The 20,586-nt window shown below is 35.8% G+C and overlaps 1 protein-coding gene across 1 annotated transcript in view; it reads right to left on the minus strand.

Moving 5' to 3' along the window:
• The window catches only part of LOC149159365 (receptor-like protein kinase At3g21340), a 46,683-nt gene extending 40,619 nt beyond the window's left edge, over window positions 1-6,064 (minus strand). The window contains exons 1-13 of the mRNA XM_089434272.1: window positions 5,893-6,064; window positions 5,668-5,769; window positions 5,206-5,551; window positions 4,969-5,109; window positions 4,242-4,729; window positions 3,949-4,075; window positions 3,779-3,850; window positions 2,335-2,406; window positions 1,779-2,211; window positions 1,487-1,632; window positions 1,001-1,153; window positions 830-866; window positions 464-666 (exon numbers count right to left, since the gene is read on the minus strand). Coding sequence (XP_089290398.1) covers window positions 464-666; window positions 830-866; window positions 1,001-1,153; window positions 1,487-1,632; window positions 1,779-2,211; window positions 2,335-2,406; window positions 3,779-3,850; window positions 3,949-4,075; window positions 4,242-4,729; window positions 4,969-5,109; window positions 5,206-5,551; window positions 5,668-5,769; window positions 5,893-6,064 — 2,492 coding nt within the window. The remainder of the gene's footprint in view (window positions 1-463; window positions 667-829; window positions 867-1,000; window positions 1,154-1,486; window positions 1,633-1,778; window positions 2,212-2,334; window positions 2,407-3,778; window positions 3,851-3,948; window positions 4,076-4,241; window positions 4,730-4,968; window positions 5,110-5,205; window positions 5,552-5,667; window positions 5,770-5,892) is intronic.
• Between the last annotated feature and the right edge of the window lie 14,522 nt (window positions 6,065-20,586).

Genomic DNA, 20,586 nt, shown 5'->3' on the forward strand with positions numbered 1-20,586 from the left:
GGTATCGTGGTGAAAATTTAGCTAAATTGATTCTACATAGGAGCTAGTATTCTGCATTATGTGTGCATGCTAATTTTGGTGTTGGTGAAAATTTACCTAAATTTGTTCTACATAGAAGCGGGTATTCTGCATCATGTGCGCGCGCTAATTTTGGATTTTCTGTTTTTAATTAGTTAGTATTTTCACTGGTTACATTGTTTTTAGAGCTTTGCAGTTTGACGAAAGGATAATGGAATCTGTAGTATAGTACCTCATGAGACCTTTGAAATTAAAACAATCCATACTACTTTGGATTGCTTTCTAGTGAGTGGATATCAAACTATTTGCACATCGAACTTGGCAGATAGATAGTATTATTTTTTATGCATGTTTAGAAACTACTATACATGTATGGTTTTGTAATCGGATAACAACTGATCTCCTTTCCATCCAGATCCAGAATGTTGCGACCTTAAGGAATTACATCTCCTCAAGTTTAATAGCCTCCCCCAGCTCTGCAACTACTTCACTGATACTCGGCCTGCAAAACGATTCAGCCTTAACACATCTGATGGCTACATTGGCAACACGTGTGATGGACATTATGTTGTATTTTTCACTCAACTTTTTGTCAATAATCCCTTCTATTTTTCCAGGAATTGCGTCCATCTCCACAAAAGGTGTAGCCTGTAAATAGAAACATCAATATTATCATTAGTTTTTATGCATCACAAAACAGCTTTAATACTGTTAAAGAATAATGATCAGTTTCCTCACCCAAAGATAGCTTTGCATCTATAGGTTGTCTACCGCATATGATCTCTAACAAAACTACTCCAAAACTATATACGTCACTCTTCTCCGTCAACCTTTGAGTGCTAAAATACCTGTTAAACAGAAGCGCAAGAAAATCTAAGCTATGAATGGCAAGAAAAATGAAAGAGTGAGATTCTAAAACAAATACAATTCCTTCACCATCACTAATATTATAAAGAGAGTACAAGTTATGTGTGTGATATACTCTGGATCAAGGTACCCTGCAGTTCCTTTCACCATAGTGGTAACATGAGAAGGCTCCCCATCCTCCTCATCAATCCATATCTTTGAAAGACCAAAGTCACCAAGTTTTCCTTTTAAATTGCCGTCCAGAAGAATGTTCGCTGTTTTCACATCCCTGTGAATAATTTTGCGGGAGCAAACTACGTGCATGTATTCCAATCCTTTGAATAGAAATGGAGATATTGTTATGCATTAATAGAATGGAGATCTTATTATGCATTAATTGCCTTTAAGAGATAAAAATATATATCTACATAAGACATCTACCGGTGTTTAAATTTTTATAAAGTACATCACAGAAAAGGGGACATGAAAAAACTACCCTGTGCTGCATCTAAAGCTATTTTCACCCTCGTTTTCCAATTTAATTCCGAAGCTGCGTTAGGACCTGGGAAATGAAAATAAGAGCTAAATGAGAATCGTTACCTTTGGACGCCATCATATTTACGAGAAAGTTATATCTTTACCATAAAGGCGATCCCTTAAGGACCCTCCGGACATGTGCTCGTAGATAATCATAAGTTCTTTGGATTCATTACAATAACCCAGTAAAGTCACTAAGTTCTCGTGATAAACTCTGGAAAGAACATCAATCTGTTCATCAAATGAACGCAGAGTCATAAATTTTGCTCTACATGGTTAGTTGGGAATATGTTTAAAGACACTACAAGATTGCAGCTAGACATTGAAGTTGAAGTGTGATACTATGTCCAAATGGAAAAATAGAATCTCAGAATTACCTCATTTAAGAACTGGTGAACTCCTTGCTTGGAGAACAAGGAGAGAACTTTTACAGGCAATAGCCTTTCCTTCCGGCAATTTACCAAAGAACACAGAGCCAAAGCCCCCTTTGCCGATTTCGCACTAAATTTTTGTGTGGCAGTCATCATCTGATCGAGAGTGAAGGCACAGGACTTTCCTGAATTTGGTACCATATTCGTTGCATCAATCCATTCATTGGGGGTAAAGTGCACAACATTTTCCACCCCATTGCTTTCAGTTGCTTTCTTTTTCCTATACAGAACAATACCCGCTATCAACAATAGTCCGATGATTGGAACTCCACTGAGTGTTATTCCGAGGGCAAGTTGTTCCCTCAATTTCTTGTTTCTAGGATTCGGAGGTTTATGTTCCATTGAATCAAGAATGGATAGGTGGGGGTTTCCAGAGTATCTGGTACAGATGAAAGAAAGAGATTTTCAGTCAGATTAATTTGAATTTCAACTGGATTAATAGTAATTGTCAATGGCATTCAAAATGTTGGATGTATATACTATAAAATAGATACTCGATTACTTGAGTGTTAATGAAGGGTTGTGCAGAAGTTGCGGAGGAATTTCACCGCTGAAATTGTTATTCTCTACAAACCTGTAATATTCAGATAAAGGTTAAAAATCGATATAAAGTAGAATTTGCCTAAGAAAATAGAAGGGAAAAGAAGCCTTACAACTCTTTAAGGTTTTTAAGTTCAGATAGCCAGTCCGGAAGACTCCCGTTGAGGTTGTTGTTTTGTAAATGTCTGCTTCACAAAGAAAATGATTGATAACTAATCTTTAGTAAAAATGCTTGGGGAAAGTCTCGGGAAAGTCTGCACAAGTGGCACTGCGAAAAATCTATATCGACAACCAACTTACAATGTCTCCAACTTGGTTAAATTCGAAAAGTCTGGCAAAGATCCCGTGAGCTTATTATTGTCGAGTGACCTGGTTAAATGGGTCATTGACAATCTTTTTTATATGCTTACGCAGTCTAATTTTATTTAAAAATAAAAACAAAGAACTGTCTCTTCTTAACAACCACCAGCGTGAGATAGATTATATCAAATGGACTTGAGATTTCTTTCTAACTCACAAATTCAAGTGCATAAATCTCAGTTGAGTTCTATATATTCTGGTTAATATACAGGGTGGTATTTTACCCAAGAGACGTTATAAGTGGATAATAGTTTTTCGAAATAATGTTATCTTAAACTCATATTATAATGTTATTTTTTTTTTTTAAAGGGCCTGATAAATTAAATATTCACTTAAACGTGAATTAAAGATTATAATTAATTAATTAATATATATATATATATATATATATATATATATATATATATATATATATTTTAAATTTTAAATTAATTTTTATTTTATTCATTAGTTAATTATTATCATTATTATTTTAAATATATTACTTTCAAGTAATTCGAATTTTAAGATGTAAATATTTTAAAAGCGGAAAAATTATTTAAAACATTAACATAAATTATATTTTAAATTTTAAATTAATTTTTATTTTATTCATGAGTTAATTATTATCATTATTATTTTAAATATATTACTTTCAAGTAATTCGAATTTTAAGATGTAAATATTTTAAAAGCGAAAAAATTATTTAAAACATTAACATAAATTATAGGCTTTTGTTTTAGATTAAATTGGGTTGTAAAATATTTAATCGTGGTTATGTGTTTAAGTTCTTTTTAATTGCTATTGAAACATAGGTAAATAAATATTGTTTTTATTATAATTTTGTTTTAGAAATAATTAAATCAACGTTTCCAATATGAATAATTTTATTTATTTTTATAAACAGAAGAATACTTTTTTAATATATAAATCTATTTTTTTTAATATTTAACCATACTTTTATAAAATTAACTCCTTTAATTTTTATAATTTTTTAATAAATATTTCATAATTTTTATATTAAAATTAAAAATAATGTTAATACAGAATTATAAAACGATACTTACATTTTCACTAACGCAGTCAGTTGTCCAATTTGCTCAGGAATCAATCCATTCAGATTCATCGTAGACAAATTACTGGCAACAATAGGACATTCGGATATTCTTGAAATATTACGATCTTACCATTCCATATAAAAGCAAAGAACGGTAGAAAACCCAAAATTGAAACTTACATTTCGGAAATTCTTATTACAGAAGCGCTGTTATCGCAGCGAATCCCATTCCACTCGATCAGAAAGCAAGGATCAGAAATCCAATTTGTCATGTCAAACATTTCTTTGATAGCTTCGAGAGCTTCAACTGTAGTTTAACAACTATTCTGTTAGGTATTCAATTATTGCGCTTCACTATAACCATATAAAACGAGTCAATGTAAACGCATGACAGACAACAATTGGAAATGTGCAATAAAAACGTTGTGCAAATCATAAATTTTGAATATTAGAAGTTTAGTGAGGGCACTTACTATCTTGGAGATTTGTGGCGGGTTGGGTATCAAACACGGTGTAGTACTCAAAAGCGTTGATTATTGGAGGTAAGGTGGAGTAAGTGGGCGTCATTAGGGCGAATTTGAAGTCATCTGTTTGATTGGATGGGATTGTAAGCTCCAGAGCAGAATAATTTCGTGGCACAGTAATGGTGTCAGGCCATTTTTCACCATTTATCGTGATGTAAATAGATCTGGAATGAGAGATATCTAGCATCTGGACCTCTGCAAAATACAAAATTAGTAATGATCTTTTCCCTCCTTCTGGGAATGGTCCTAGAGAGAATTGAGCCGGTTCTGAGCTGCTTAAAAGCCACGCTGTTTGCATGACAACAGTTGGAGGAAGGTTTTTAGTATTGTTTATTGATATCACCTCGTTAAAACTTACAAGCTTCGGCTCGACCAAATTTAAATTATATGAAGGGACACCTGGTATCCATATGCGATCAAAGTTGTCGTAAGGATACCTGCACAATGAACCATACAAAGACATTAAATTCAAGCCATACGAAAAAACATTGCAACGAGCCGTACTGCATTCAAATTGGCTCTCGCATATAAACGTTCTCTTGAGCAGATGATATGGATGGCATAAAGATATATATCTTCTGCTATAAATTTAGTGCTATAAACTCATTACAATGAATGTGAATACCACAGGGCAGAGAATTATGAGGGGTAAATATATAAAGTTCAAAATGTTCACCTAATTTTCGAATTTCTTCCACCAAAATCAGTTCTCCATATGTTTTTCAATATTGTTCCTGGCTTAGGCTGTCCATACATGCCATTTTGGAGCTTCCTCAGTTCGATAGCAGAGATAAAAGGATCATCGAACTCCAAGGTTCTGACCAAGCAAATGTATAGCACTGTGCCAGAACTAGCCAGTATCCTTTCAGCAGAACTTCCTTCTAGGTTGACTAGTGTTACGTTTCTCATATACAACGTACCTTTTGTTTCAATAGAGAAAGCGAAGCTTAGCGTTGTTTGGAGTGCACTGTTCTTTCGAAAAATGAGCGGCCACAATGGCGAAAACGATAACCTTATGAGGTAAGGTAGGTGAGGTTCCACAGGGAAATGATAGCAAGACTTATTGAGAGGATTTGGAAATAAGCGTAGACCAGTCACGTAAGAACCATGGGATTCTTCAGTGACATTCCCTATTAAAGTGACATTCCCTATGTTTGCTCTCTGACCGAGGTGGTCTATGTAATTGTCATCAGTGACCCATCTTATATTGTTTATGTCACTGTAATTTGTTCTACTTCCACAATCAATACTCAGAAATCCTGTTATACGTCGGTACATTAATCAGTAAAACAATATCTTATTAACCGAATAGCAAAACAAAGAAACAATGAGCCCAATAATAATACGATGTATTCAAATGAAATTACTCCGTGACCTGGTTGAGCAGTAGTTGCAGCAATGAAACACAGAAGCACGCCTAGTGGTGCTGTCCAACCGCCCCATTTACCATAGCGAATTTTATCCATCGTCTCACGTACTGTCATAGAAAGGTGCTTTGCAGTTAATCACACACAGAGCAGTTATATGTGCAAGAAGGATCCCCACGATTTTGCGAAACCTTGCACCCTTTCTTATCGAAGTTTTTTTCCGTTTATTTAACGGTGACAGAAGTCGGCCTGGTGGGAGGCAGCTGTGGGAAAGTTTCTTGCAATTGCGCTCATGAGCTCCGAAGTGATCGGCGAAATATTTGAGGTGTCCGTTCCCATGACTGTTAGATGGCGAGCCCACTCTGACTTGAAAATCGTCGATGGCGTTGGATTATTTTCACTCATTTTGCTTGATGCGTAACGACAATTTTTTCCAAGGGATTGCGTACGGTTCAAAGCGAGAGTCTCAATATTTCCCTTGACTTCTTATAAAGCGCCCTGCCTCGGGACCCAGAACGACTTGAGAGTCGTCAATGGCGCGCGATAAGCGTCATTCATTATTCCACCCTTTTTTCTTGACATGCAATCTGATGAGCAGAGTTGACCAATTTTCCACAAGGTTTCCAAAATGGGCCCGCCCTCTCCCTCTGCCTGTTAGATCAACGACGAATACACTGAAGCCCCCGCGCTCACGTCGTCTATAGCGTGTGGTGAGGATCATTTGTATCCTGATCTTCAAAATTAAACAAAGTATCCCCAAGTAACCGGGTCTTTGAATTTACCCACATAATCAAAATTGCAAACCTGGCAATCAGGCATGTTCAATTCGCGTCACTAAGTCTCCAGAACTAAAAATAAGGCGATAGAAGTGCTCCCTATGGAACGTCCTGGTCGATCCGTCCTGTAAAGTGTGGATTGTTGAATATAAGTATCATTAATTTAAAATTATTTAATTTCAACTATATACTAAACATTAAAAATTAATATACATAAAGATTGATGTTATATCTAACCAGAGTTGATGCTTAGCACACCTCTTATGCAAAAATTGCTCCGTGCATTGCTTATGCAATAATTAGCAATTGCACTAAAAATTCAATTGTTTAGGCCTTCTCGTGTGGATTTTGCTTGTTATTCATGAATTATTACTATAAACATTGTAATCGAGATTGATGAGATGGGTGCCCTTGCTTTTTGTTTGCAATTTGTGTGATTAAGATAATTGTAATCTATTGATGTAGAGTATTTGAGTAGGTTTCACCTTCTGAAAATAGTGAGTAGAGTAGAGTAACATGTTGGAAGTTCTGGTTATCAATATGCTTCATGTCCAATTCTGTTTCCTTTTATTGTCTGATTAGGTGGTGTCGCTGATCGAATTGGAGTGACAACGAAGAACTATATCACAACTATCCAAATAGTGCTTTGTTTGATTGTTATGTTGGGAATAATGGGAGGTAGCCATGGTAATGAGAATGGAGGCATTGTAGTTATGGCAACTAAACTAACATCCACATTGAACACAACCCCAACACCAACACCAACACTGGCACCGGTCCGTTGTGTCACTCAACAATCCCCAGATAAGTTAACTTAGCCATAATAGGGACCCTTTAAAAATTTTAGTATAGAGTCTTTTAATAATTAAATAAAATAAGATTCATAGAAAAACCAAAAAAATATGTTATCCACACTTAGGCTTTAAATCTATTTGAATTCAAATGATTAAAGCAAAAAGTTAATAGGACCTTTCACATCTCGCATATCAGCAATCACATAGGTTAGAGCAAAGTAGGCGTTTAAGCAAAAACACGATGTGATTTGCCCAAGACTCAATGAATTAATGATAGGTCATATATAACTTTAATAAAGAAAAACCCTCTATGCGTACAAAGCTCAGAATCGGTCCCTCCAGCCAGCCACGTCACCATCACAAATAGAACAATGAATAAGTTATATCGACATTTTACATTTGTTACCACAACTCCGACCTCTCGATAAAACTTTCTCCGATATCACTAGCAATACTCCATCGCAGTTTCCTCGTTGCAATACTCATATTACATCACAAAACATAAGACGAGTCTTTCCAAGGGAACTTCCAATGCAATAATTCTCACTACAAGCCTTTGCCGCATATCTAAAAGGTTAGTTCATTGCATATTGACAAAAGGAAGGTTTAGTGAATTAGATAATATGCGTGACATAGAAACTTGCAATGCGAAATAAGCCAACAGAGCGCTGACCTGTACAAAGAACATGTGAACCCATGATTTTTCATTTATGATTAGTTATAATGGTATTGATGGTTCTCGGTAATGTAAATGATTTGACTGATCATATTTAGTGTTTCGAGATTTTGTGTTAATTTCCTATTCTCATGCTATTTCGCCATTCTCTCCTTAAGTTTCTAATTCTAAATTTTGCTCCTTATTCTCCGCGTTCTCTCTGTTGCAGGCTAGTTCCAATAAACCGAACTCAGGCAAAATGTTGAGAGTCGCTAAGAAGAACAAGAAAACAACGGTGCCGCCACAACTGACTCCACCTACTACATAGGTTATGGAGATGTATCCATTGTTCTCTGATACAACATGCACTACAAACTCCAGGTGTTCTTCTTGGGAAGCAATATATAAACTATTTGGAGAAGAAGAACCCAAAGTAGTTACAAGACAAATCACAACGCCAGATGACTCTACATCGACTTCGAAAACCACCTAGGTAGACGTCACCAATTTCCATCTCCATCGAATTGTGGCTCAGCCAAACATTATGCCATACACTGATTTGGTCAAATGGATTATTGATGATGTGAACATCACATATAGAACCTTCATGACCATGAGGACACGGACACTAATTGGGTCATTTAAAGCTGAAGATTTAAGAACGATTTAACATCTGTCGGAGCCACAAAAAATCTATAATGCATAGTTTCTTCAGAAGTTTTCCACAGAAAATTAAGTTTAGTTAGACCCGATAAGGCAGTGGAGGCGTGAGCCGAGCAAGCACAAACATGAAGACAAGGGTATGTATTCTCTAGCCTCCCTTGCTGGTCCTCATTGTCACATTGCTGCTATGATGTGTAGATTGTTCGGGCAACCTAATACACAAAAGTTCACAATAGAATGGGTTCCCCTAATGGAAGCTGCCTTTGAAGCCTATATTATGGATTGGGCCACTATCCTATCCAACAATCTAGTCTCCCAGATCCTAGCCTACCAAAGCAAGCACAATATTACTACGAGGACCGTGCCACCTTTCTACATGAGTGCTTATATTATGGATGCAGTGTGTTTCACCTCTGACTTTCAATCTATGGGATGGAAATGGACCCTTGAAGACCCTACCTCGATCCATATTTACCATAAAATCCTCTGGGAGTCCAATTACTAGCCCCATTTTTATAAAATCTGCCATGGAATGGTGTTACCCTTGTACCAAGTCATTTTTTATAAAATACCTCCTAGGTTTTCAAGAGAAGCTCTGGATGACCTTACACCTATAGGAAAATGGTTTGGAGAGGAATTATTCACCCTTGTTAGGATTTATGGAAGCCTAGCCACCACTCATGTCCTCCCTCTCTATGTACTTGACAAGCTCCTCCACCTCCACCTCATAAAAATCATGTGGAGGAGAGTCACTATATACAACCACATGGACCAATAATTGAGGTAAACTTTTTTACTACTAAGATATCAACATTTTTTTTAAAGTTACATGTATGCATGCTAATAATTCATAGATTAATTATAATTTGTCTTTTCCATTGTGTACACAGGACCAAATCCAGATTGGTGTTGAAGTCGTAGTTATGTGTATGGCTGAATGTGATTTTGGGTATGGAGGCATTGACGATGCGAGTCCATATATGCAGGACCCAACCTTTGAGCCACGGATAGGGGAGTACCGAACCCAGATTGATTAAACCCCCATCCCACCTAACTTCCATGTTAGGTCCCTATACTACTAGTGTAAACCATTATTGTTATTAGTGCAACCCCTTTATTGTATTGTTATGCCCATGTAGTCCCCATATTGTTATTATTGTGCCCCATAGAAGCCCACTATTTTTATTATTATGCCCTTACATTATTATTGTTATGTCGGCTCTAGTTATATTGTGACCCCTTAGACTCCTATATGTAGAAAGGAGGTCTTTCTTGGAAAAGTCACCGCACCTCTATAGAATCTGTAATTTCCACCCTGGGGATCTTAGTTACTGGTTTGTAACATTTACCAATCACCTGCGGGTTTTGGTGTAAAGACAAACCTCCACATGGTATCAGAGCTTGGACCGAGGTTCGATTCCCCCGAGCTGCATTTGAGGGGGGTGTTGGAAGAATCACCACACCTCTATGGAATCCGTAATTTCCACCCTAGGGATCCTAGTTACTGGTTTGGAATGTTTACCAACACCTGCAGGTTTTGGTGTAATGACAAACCTCCACATGGTATCAGAGCTTGGACCTAGGTTCGATTCCCCCGAGTTGCGTTTGAGGGGGGGTGTTGGAAAAATCACCGCATCTCTATATAATCCGTAATTTCCACCCTGGGGATCTTAGTTACTCGTTTGTAACGTTTACCAACCACCTGCGGGTTTTGGTGTAATGGAAAACCTCCACAGTCTTGTCATTTGTATCATCCAAGAATTGTTCATTTGTGTAATGTAAATGAGGTTTCCCACTTGAATAGGTTTATTTTGAAGTCGTTGATCTATCTCTTCTTCTATTTTGTGAGCTGGTTTCATAACATTTGGTATCAGAACTTTGGATTCTAAGGTTTCACTGCTTCATACAAGACATCGTGGAATTTTTGCTATAACCTTTTTTCTACGAAGCTTCAGAAACTGAAATTAAAACCCATTTGAGCCAAAATCGTACTGAACCTTTTATACGAATTTCAGATCTTGTGTCACTATATGTTCGGAGATATGATCCAAGTAAGTTAGGGTTTTTGCAGGCTCCTAAATTCTGTCTCAAACAAGTGATCTTGGGCAAATCAACATAACTTTCTCTCTGAACATCAGATTGAAATTTCATAAAAAGTGACAGAATGAGGGCAAGCAATAGTTTGTTGTGTATCATTTTTAGGGCCGAAGGTTGAAACAGTGACACGTGGAACTTCGTACAAGTTCTCTCTACTGAACCGGTCTATAATCGATCATCGTAAGAGATTTAGCATAAATCCTTCTTGGAGAATCCAATATCGATCATACTTATGGGGTTGGAAAGAGGACTCAAAGAGCTACCACAGGACAAAATTTTAGAGCCTGAAGATCCGAAATTACATAGTTACAATTGTTTCAATATCGAGCTCCTAAAAGCACGAAAAAGAATGACTCGAATCAAGAAAATAGAAACACAAAGTAAGAAAAATTGGATCGATGATTTGAAGAATGTGATCGAAGCTGAGATAAATCATTTTATCTATGTCATGGAAGCTAAGATCGATGGTATAGAATCAAAATCAAAAGGAAACATGGAATATTAGAAGAAAGACAAGGAAGGTTTGAAGGAAAGTTGTACAAAGTTGCTACAACAAAGGCTTCCTAATGATGAAAAGGTGGATATGAGGAAGTTTGATGGAAAGGATCTAGTAACTTGGATACTACATATGGAGCAATATTTTTATCTACATGATGTGAAAACCACACCAAAATGTACGTATTGCATCTTTATATTTAGAACTGAATTAGTTTGTATAGTATATAGGGCTTTGTTCTCATAAACCACTTATCAGCTGGTCAATTTTCACGGAGGAAATGATAGCACATTATGAGGATACAAAGAAAAACACCTTCTTTAGCCAAAAGATAAATCTCAAACAAAAGGGTTCAATGGCAAAGCACATTGAGGACTTCCAAAAATTGAATATAAGGGTAAATGATATTCTAGAGAAGCATAAGATTGAAGTCTCCATAGGAACTTTAAAGGATAACATCCAACATAAGGTTTGACTTTGGGAACCTGATTCATTGGAGAAGGCATTCAGGTTGCCAAGAAAAATTGAAAGAAAAATTATGGCAACAAGGAAGCACACCACTCATAACTATAAAGATGGAAGTGTTGTTGTTCTTAGCCTCCCACAAACTACAAGGTTGACACCACAACGATTGGAAGAAAAAAGAGCAAAAGGAATTTGTTACAGATGTGATAGCAAATATGCTAAAGGTCATAAGTGTGATGAGAAGAAATTATTTTACATAGATTGTGAAGACGAGGAAGAAAAGGATCAAGAAACGTCAAAAGAAGAGGATATACACTAGGAACCAACCCCAGAGAAAGAAGAAATGAATTTAACCATATCTTGTAATGCATTGGCAGGAATTACCACTCCTCACACTCTCAAGATAGAAGGACATATCAAGAAGAAAAAGGTTCAAACAGTGAAAGATCACATCGAGCATCAACAACAATCTCTCCAACTTTTAAAGGATAACCTCACTTTGGCGTAGAATCAAATGAAACAACAGGTAGATCAACATCGCAGCGAAAGAAGTTTTGATGTAGGCGACTAGGTATTTTTACAACTACAACCATACAAACAAATGTCCCTCAAGCAAGCTAAGAAGGATGATAAATTATTACGAAACTATTATGGTCCTTACAAGGTGTTACAAAATATTGGTGCTACGACATACAAATTGGAGCTTCATACATCTTCCCCAGTGCACCCTGTTTTTCATGTTTCATTCTTAAAGAAGGTTATAGGTGACAAGCTCCCATTTCAAACAATATTTCCAAAACTTGACGAGGAAGGAAAAATCATATTAGAACCTAAAGTAGCCACAGAAATAAGAACCTGACAGCTACGAAATCAATCAATTTCAGAGTATCTCATCAAGTGGAAGAACTTAACCGTTGAAGATTCTGCATGGGAGGATGAGAATTTTATAAGAAGCATCCAGAACTACTCAAGTGTTGAGGACAACACTTTTTGAAGGACAGGGGCATGTTAGGTCCCTATACCACTAGTGTAGCCCCTTATTGTTATTAGTGCAATTGCCTTATTCTATTGTTGTGCCCATGTAGTCCCCATAATGTTATTATTGTGCCCCATGGAAGCCCACTATTGTTATTATTGTGACCTCACATTATTATTTTTATGTCGGCTCTGATTATATTGTGACCCCATAGACTCCTATATATAGAAAGGAGCTCTTGTCGTTTGTATAATCCAAGAATTGTTCATTTTTGTAATGTAAAGGAGGTTGCCCCCTCGAATAGGCTTATTTTGAAGTCATTGATTTATCTCTTCTTCTATTTTGTGAGTTGGTTTCATAACATTCCATTTGCACTCAACTGTGCCACAGGTTGGGGAGCACCAAACCTAGATTGATCATACACCCTATCCCACTTGACTTCCTTTACACTCGACTAAACCCCAAGCAGGGGACTAATTAAATGCACATTTTGAAATCATTTATTTCCAAATTGTTTATTTTTTAAAAGTAATGTTCTAATTAATTTGAATTTGAATGTGTTATATTGCAGTACCAGATTATGGAAGTTTACTTTGCACATCGAAACTCATTTAAGAGTTTTAGAAGTGATACTTTCTAGAGTGGATCATAGATAATTTGTATATTTTCAGGCCCATTTCATAGGGCACATTCACATGTGATACAAAATTTGTATAATTTCATACATGGAAATTTTTTGGATGCATGAATGTTATTTCAGTTTATGGATGCTTATTATTTTAGTTTATGGATGTTCATGTAATGTAATTTTTGTATATTTTCATATGGACAGTTTATTGATACATTCATTATTTTACTTATGGATGTTTATTAATCTTGTTTATGGATGCTGACTAAATTTCATTTTATGGATTTATTAATTATTTCGCTAGTTAAAAAAAAAATCTATAGTATATTTTTTATTAAAAAATATAACAATTTGGATTTCTAGTTTCATAGACTAAAAAAATAAGTACAATTTTAGACTCTGATGCAAGTCACTTTAATACTTAAAATGAACTAAAGTATATAATGATTCAATTAAAAAGTACAAATAGGATTGAAATAAGTTTTAAATTCAATTTTAAAAGATGTCTTCAACAAGTAAAAAATAGATAAATTTTATTCAATTTTATTCCTTTTGAGGTCATCTACATGAGTTTAGTCATAACATGATATAAGTCATATGTATTGGAATTTAATATACCAAAAAATAATTAATGATACGTTTCTATATAATTTTATGAACATTTCCTAAATTTACTTTATAATGCCCTCCTCCCACATTTACCCAAGTTACTAGCCTACCGGGGTAAACATGTGACAAAGAGTTATAGATATAATTCAACCTCCTGTATCACCTTAGGGAAGTGGAATCGACAAAACAAAACCCTTAATGACTTCCCTATTAGGTGTTATAAGACCCCCAAGGGATAAACTACCCTTCTAGGTGCCCAGACCCTAAATTAAACCTCTTTTTTCAGTGCCCTGATCTCCTAGATGTAGGCACAACACTGCTTTATTTCGAATGAAACCCTCCAGTCGCACACATGCTTCCTACAAGGGAGTGACTGCAGTCTTTTTCACCCAATTCTGTGTCTGTGGCCCCGAAATTTAAGCCACTTTTTAAGGCTAGCATCCAGACCTCTCCCTAGAACTTAATGACACTTTCAAGAATCATGAATGACCCAAGGACAAAGCCTTCCATACAAATATTATACAAGAACATGACCTAACAAGGCCTAGCCATGATAGACATTCCGTCAAACATATCATGAACATGTAATGTATAGGTCATCAATACACATCTAAACATAGGGACTTCATACCTATCTGAGATTTTTCAAGGTGTGATGCCCTCTCATAGTAGTTGCATTATCATCTATTAGGTCATACATTAATTATAAAATCATCATTCATTCATTCATTAATCAAAACATTGTAAGAGACATGACTAAGATCTATCATTAAACTATGCTTATAACCTGAACATATAACTAGCAAGGTAGCAATAATAGAACAATAATTAAATTCTCATAATAAAAAGTACATGTACACATAAGTCACAAGAGGAAAAAAGTTCTTATTAACATATGCAAAAGTCAACCAAGCCAGGGACTTCCACGTACCACCCGGCCATAGGTTAGGCTGAACCAAATATTTATTTCAATTGATCACCCCTATGCCATATTCTAAGCATGAATGTGGTACTCACAACAAAACCAACCAAGTTTCTTCAGGATTTACTACAATCCCCACTAGATCACTAGGCCCTAAATAAGCATGGATGCCTCCGGATCTTTCCACCTACACCGTGAGGAATTTTCTTGTCCCCTATTTTTTAGGGTCGAAGGTTGAAATAGTGACACGTGGAACTTCGTACAAGTTCTCTCTACTAAACCGGTCTATAATCTGGTCATCATAGGACATTTAGCATAAATCCTTCTCGGAGAATCCAATATCGATCATACTTATGGGTTTGGAAAGAGGACTCAAAGAGCTACCACCGGAAAAAAATTTAGAGCTTGGAGATCCAAAATTACATAGTTACAATTGTTTCAATATCGAGCTCCTAAAAGCATGAAAAAGAATGACTCGAATCAAAAAATAGAAACACCAAGTAAGCAAAATTGGATGGATGATTTTAAGAATGCAATCAAAGCTAAGATAAATTGTTTTATCTATGTCATGGAAGCTAAGATCGATGGTATAGAATCAAAATCAAAAGGAAACATGGAATATTAGAAGAAAGACAAGGAAGGTTTGAAGGAAGGTTGGACAAAGTTGCTACAACAAAGGCTTCCTAATGAAGAAAAGGTGGATATGAGGAAGTTTGATGGAAAGGATCTAGTAACTTGGATACTACATATGGAGCAATATTTTGATCTACACGATGTGCAAAACACACAAAATGTATGTATTGCATCTTTATATTTAGCACTGAATTAGTTTGTATAGTATAGAGGGCTTTGTTCTCATAAACCACTTATCAGCTGGTCAATTTTCACAAAGTAAATGATAGCACATTATGAGGATACAAAGAAAAACACCTTCTTTAGCCAAATGATAAATCTCAAACAAAAGGGTTCAATGGCAAAGCACATTGAGGACTTCCAAAAATTGAATATAAGGGTAAATGATATTCCAGAGAAGCATAAGATTGAAGTCTTCATAGGGACTTTAAAGGATAACATCCAACATAAGGTTTGACTTTGGGAACCTGATTCATTGGAGAAGGCATTCAGGTTGCCAAGAAAAATTGAAAGAAAAATTATGGCAACAAGGAAGCAAACCACTCATAACTATAAAGATGGAAGTGTTGTTGTTCTTAGCCTCCCGCAACCTACAGGGTTGACACCACAACAATTGGAAGAAAAAAGAGCAAAAGGGATTTGTTACAGTTGTGATAGAAAATACGCTAAAGGTCATAAGTGTGATGAGAAGAAATTATTTTACATAGATTGTGAAAAGGAGGAAGAAAAGGATCAAGAAACGTCAAAAGAAGAGGATATACACTAGGAACCAACCCGAGAGAAATAAGAAATGAATTCAACCATATCTTGTAATGCATTGGCAGGGATTACCACTCCTCACACTCTCAAGATAGAAGGACATATCAAGAAGAAAAAGGTTCAAACAGTGAAAGATCACATCGAGCATCAACAACAATCTCCCCAACTTTTAAAGGATAACCTCACTTTGGCATAGAATCAGATGAAACAACATGTAGATCAACATCGCATCGAATGAAGTTTTGATGTAGGCGACTAGGTATTTTTACGACTGCAACCATACAAACAAATGTCCCTCAAGCAAGCTAAGAAGGATGATAAATTATCACCAAACTATTATGTTCCTTACAAGGTGTTACAAAATATTGGTACTATGAAATACAAATTGGAGCTTCATGCATCTTCCCCAGTGCACCCCGTTTTTCGTGTTTCATGCTTAAAGAAGGTTATAGGTGACAAGCTCCCATTTCAAACAATATTTCCGAAACTTGACGAGGAAGAAAAAAATCGTATTATAACCTAAAGCAGCCACAGAAATAAGAACCTGACAGCTACGAAATCGATCAATTTCAGAGTACCTCATCAAGTGGAAGTACTTAACCGTTAAACATTTTGCATGGGAGAATGAGAATTTTATACAAAAGCATCCAAAACTTCTCAAGTGTTGAGAACAACACTTTTTGAAGGACAAGGGCATGTTAGGTCCCTATACTACTAGTGTAGCCCCTTATTGTTATTAGTGCAACCCCATTATTGTATTGTTGTGCCCATGTAGTCCCCATATTGTTATTATTGTGCCCCATAGAAGCCCACTATTGATATTATTGTGCCCTTACATTATTATTTTTATGTTGGCTCTGATTATATTGTGACCCCATAGAGTCCTATATATAGAAAGGAGCTCTTGTCATTTGTATCATCCAAGAATTGTTCATTTTTTTAATGTTACGAGGTTGCCCTCTAGAATAGGCTTATTTTGAAGTCGTTGATCTATCTCTTCTTCTATTTTGTGAGTTGGTTTCATAACATTCCATTTGCACTCAACTGAGCCACAGGTTGGGGAGCACCAAACCTAGATTGATCATACACCCTATCCCACTTGACTTCCTTTGCACTCGACTAAACCCCAAGCAGGGGACTAATTAAATACACATTTCGAAATAATTTATTTCCAAATTGTTTATTTTGTAAAAGTAATTTTCTAATTAATTTGAATTTCAATGCGTTATATTGCAGTACTAGATTATGGAAGTTTACTTTGTGCATCGAAACCCACTTAATAGTTCTAGAAGTGATACTTTCTAGAGTGGATCATAGATAATTTGTATACTTTCAGGCCCATTTCATAGGGCACATTCACATGTGATACAAAATTTTTATAGTTTCATACATGGAAAGTTTTTGGATGCATGAATATTATTTCAGTTTATGGATGCTTACTATTTCAGTTTATGGATGTTCATGTAATGTAATTTTCGTATATTTTCATATGGACAGTTTATTGATACATTCATTATTTTACTTTATGTTTATTAATCTTGTTTATGGATGCTGATTAAATTTCATTTTATGGATTTATTAATTATTTTGCTAGTTTTAAAAAAAAAATATCTATAGTATATTTTTTATTAAAAAATATAACAATTTTGATTTCTAGTTTCATAGACTAAAAAAATAAGTACGATTTTAGACTATGATGCAAGTCACTTTAATACTTAAAATGGGCTAAAGTATATAATGATTCAACTAAAAAATACAAATAGGATTGAAATGAGTTTTAAATTCAATTTTAAAAGATGTCTTCAACCAGTAAACAACAAATAAATTTTATTCAATCTTATTCCTTTTGAGGTCATCTACATGAGTTTAGTCATAACATGATATAATTCATATGTATTGGAATTTGATATACAAAAAAATAATTAATGATATGTTTCTATATAATTTTATGAACATTTCCTAAATTTATTTTGTAATGCTCTCCTCCCACATTTACCCAAGTTACTAGCCTACCGGGGTAAACATGTGACAAAGAGTTACTGGATATGATTCAACCTCCTGGATCACCTTAGGGAAGTGGAATCGACAAAACAAAACCCTTAATGAGTTCCTTATTAGGTGTTATAAGACCCCCAAGGGATAAACCACCCTTCTAGGTGCCCAGACCCTGAATTAAAACTCTTTTTCAGTGGCCTGATCTCCTAGATGTAGGCACAACACTACCTTATTTCGACTGAAACCCTCCAGTCACATGCATGCTTCCTACAAGGGAGTGACTGTAGTCCTTTTCACCCAATTCTGTGTCTGTGACCCCAAAATTTAAGCCACTTTTTCAGGCTAGCATCCAGACCTCTGCCTAAAACTTAATGACACTTTCTAGAAACATGAATGACCCAAGGAAAAATCCTTCCATACATATCTTAGACAAGAACATGACCTAACAAGGCCTATCCATGACAAACATTACGTCAAACATATCATGAACATGTAATGTATAGGTCATCGATACACATCTAAACATAGGGACCTCATACTTATCTTATATTTTTCAAGGTGTGATGCCCTCTCATAGTAGCTACATTATCATCTATTATGTCATACATTAATTATACATTCATCATTCATTCATTCATTAATCAAAACATTGTAAGAGTCATGACTAAGATCTGTCATAAAATAATGCTTATAACCTAAACATATAACTAGCAAGTAGCAATAATAGAACAACCATTAAAGTCTCATAATAAAAAGTACATATACACATAAGTCACAAGAGAAAAATAGTTCTTATTAACATATGCAAAAGCCAACCAAGCCAGGGACTTCCACGTACCACCCAGCCATAGATTAGGATGACCCAAATATTTATTTCAGCTGATCACCCCTGTGCCATATTATAAGCATGAATGTGGTACTCACAACAAAACCAACCAAGTTTCCCCGGGCTTTACTACAATCCCCACTAGATCACTAGGCCCTAAACAAGCATGGATGCCTCTAGATCTCTCCACCTACACCGTGAGGAATTTTCCTATACTGTAGTATCTAGGTTTTACTATATATGACGGCATTCACCAGTTGAAGATTCCTAGGACAAATCAAGATTCCACCCTCCAAGCTTTATCGTATATCCCTCCATTAACCAGTCGAGGACTCCTAGGCCCGATCGAGGGCACACACCTCTAGGCTTTACCATATATCCCGCCATTCATCGGTCGAGGATTCCTAGGCCCACCAAGGAACTCAAAATATGAATTTACCACAATCCCACTTGGATTCCTATGCCTTGTGTTCTTTCTTTTAGAGACCACCTAACTCAGTTTCGAAACCATCCAGCAATCCATCTCAACCAAATATAAGAGAACCCATCACATCACAACTATCCGAAAATGGAAAGGCAAGGCTGAAGAACACTATCACACTTGGAAAAACCCATGCCAATGACAGCAAGAGAACCAAATACACACATGCATGTACCATGCATGCCAAATATAGCAAGGAAATCACACATGCAAATCGATACCTGCAAATAATCTCACTGTAGTTGTTAGATGTTGCTCTTCCTTGCTTGATCTTTGCTTTCCTTTTCCTTCTTGGTCCTTCCTTTTCTTTCCTTGATCCAATGCTAGAGTCCTCCAAGAATGTTATAAGTGTCCAAGAGTAAGAGAGAGAGAGAGAGAGAATAGAAAGAGAGAGCTCCAAAATTGAACTGACAAAAAGGTACCAACTCATCCTCAGAAGTCTTTTTTATTAATGAGGTCTCTATATTCTTCAATTTTCCATTATTTTCCTTCAACTTCCTCCTTGCATGCAACTTGTGACCTTTTACCATCCTTTTCTCCTAATTTCCTTTATTTTCATAAATAAAATGCCAATTAATGCCACTTTTCCTTTCCAAAGCCTTTGTTATCTGAAATGGAGCAGATTAGTAATGTTGTGCTAATTCCCCATTCAGAATAAAACCCAAGATGTTTATCACTTTCTTATCAAGTGCTTAAGGATTCACCATGTTTGCTTAATTAACTAATTTCCATGAGAGTTTCTTATGTAAATGTTATAAACAATTTAACATAAAACATATGCTGAGCAGCAACAAAACAACACCAAAGAACATCAAAATACAACACACAACACAAAGATTTGATGAGGAGTTCACCCCTCCTGGGCTACGTCTCCTTGGTCCAGCTTCCAATGCTTGGGCCTCTCTATTATGCTCAAAATTACAACAAAAGTGTGTTTACAATGCTCAAATGCCTTTGAAACCTATCTCAATAAGTTCAAAATACTAAAAAATGGCGATCTAGCCTCTTTTTGCATCCAATTTGAATAAGAACTCAAGAATTTATGACTTCTCCTAGTTCTCCCACTATTTGTTCCACAAATTTCTCCAAAACCGACATAATCCTACAAATTTGCTCCAAAATCCGCTAATTGAGTGCAAATTTAGTCACGTC

Source organism: Pinus tabuliformis, chromosome 5_2 (genome assembly GCF_031772625.1).
Source record: "Pinus tabuliformis cultivar Carrire ecotype Pingquan chromosome 5_2, CPIR1, whole genome shotgun sequence".
NCBI lineage: Eukaryota > Viridiplantae > Streptophyta > Pinopsida > Pinales > Pinaceae > Pinus > Pinus tabuliformis.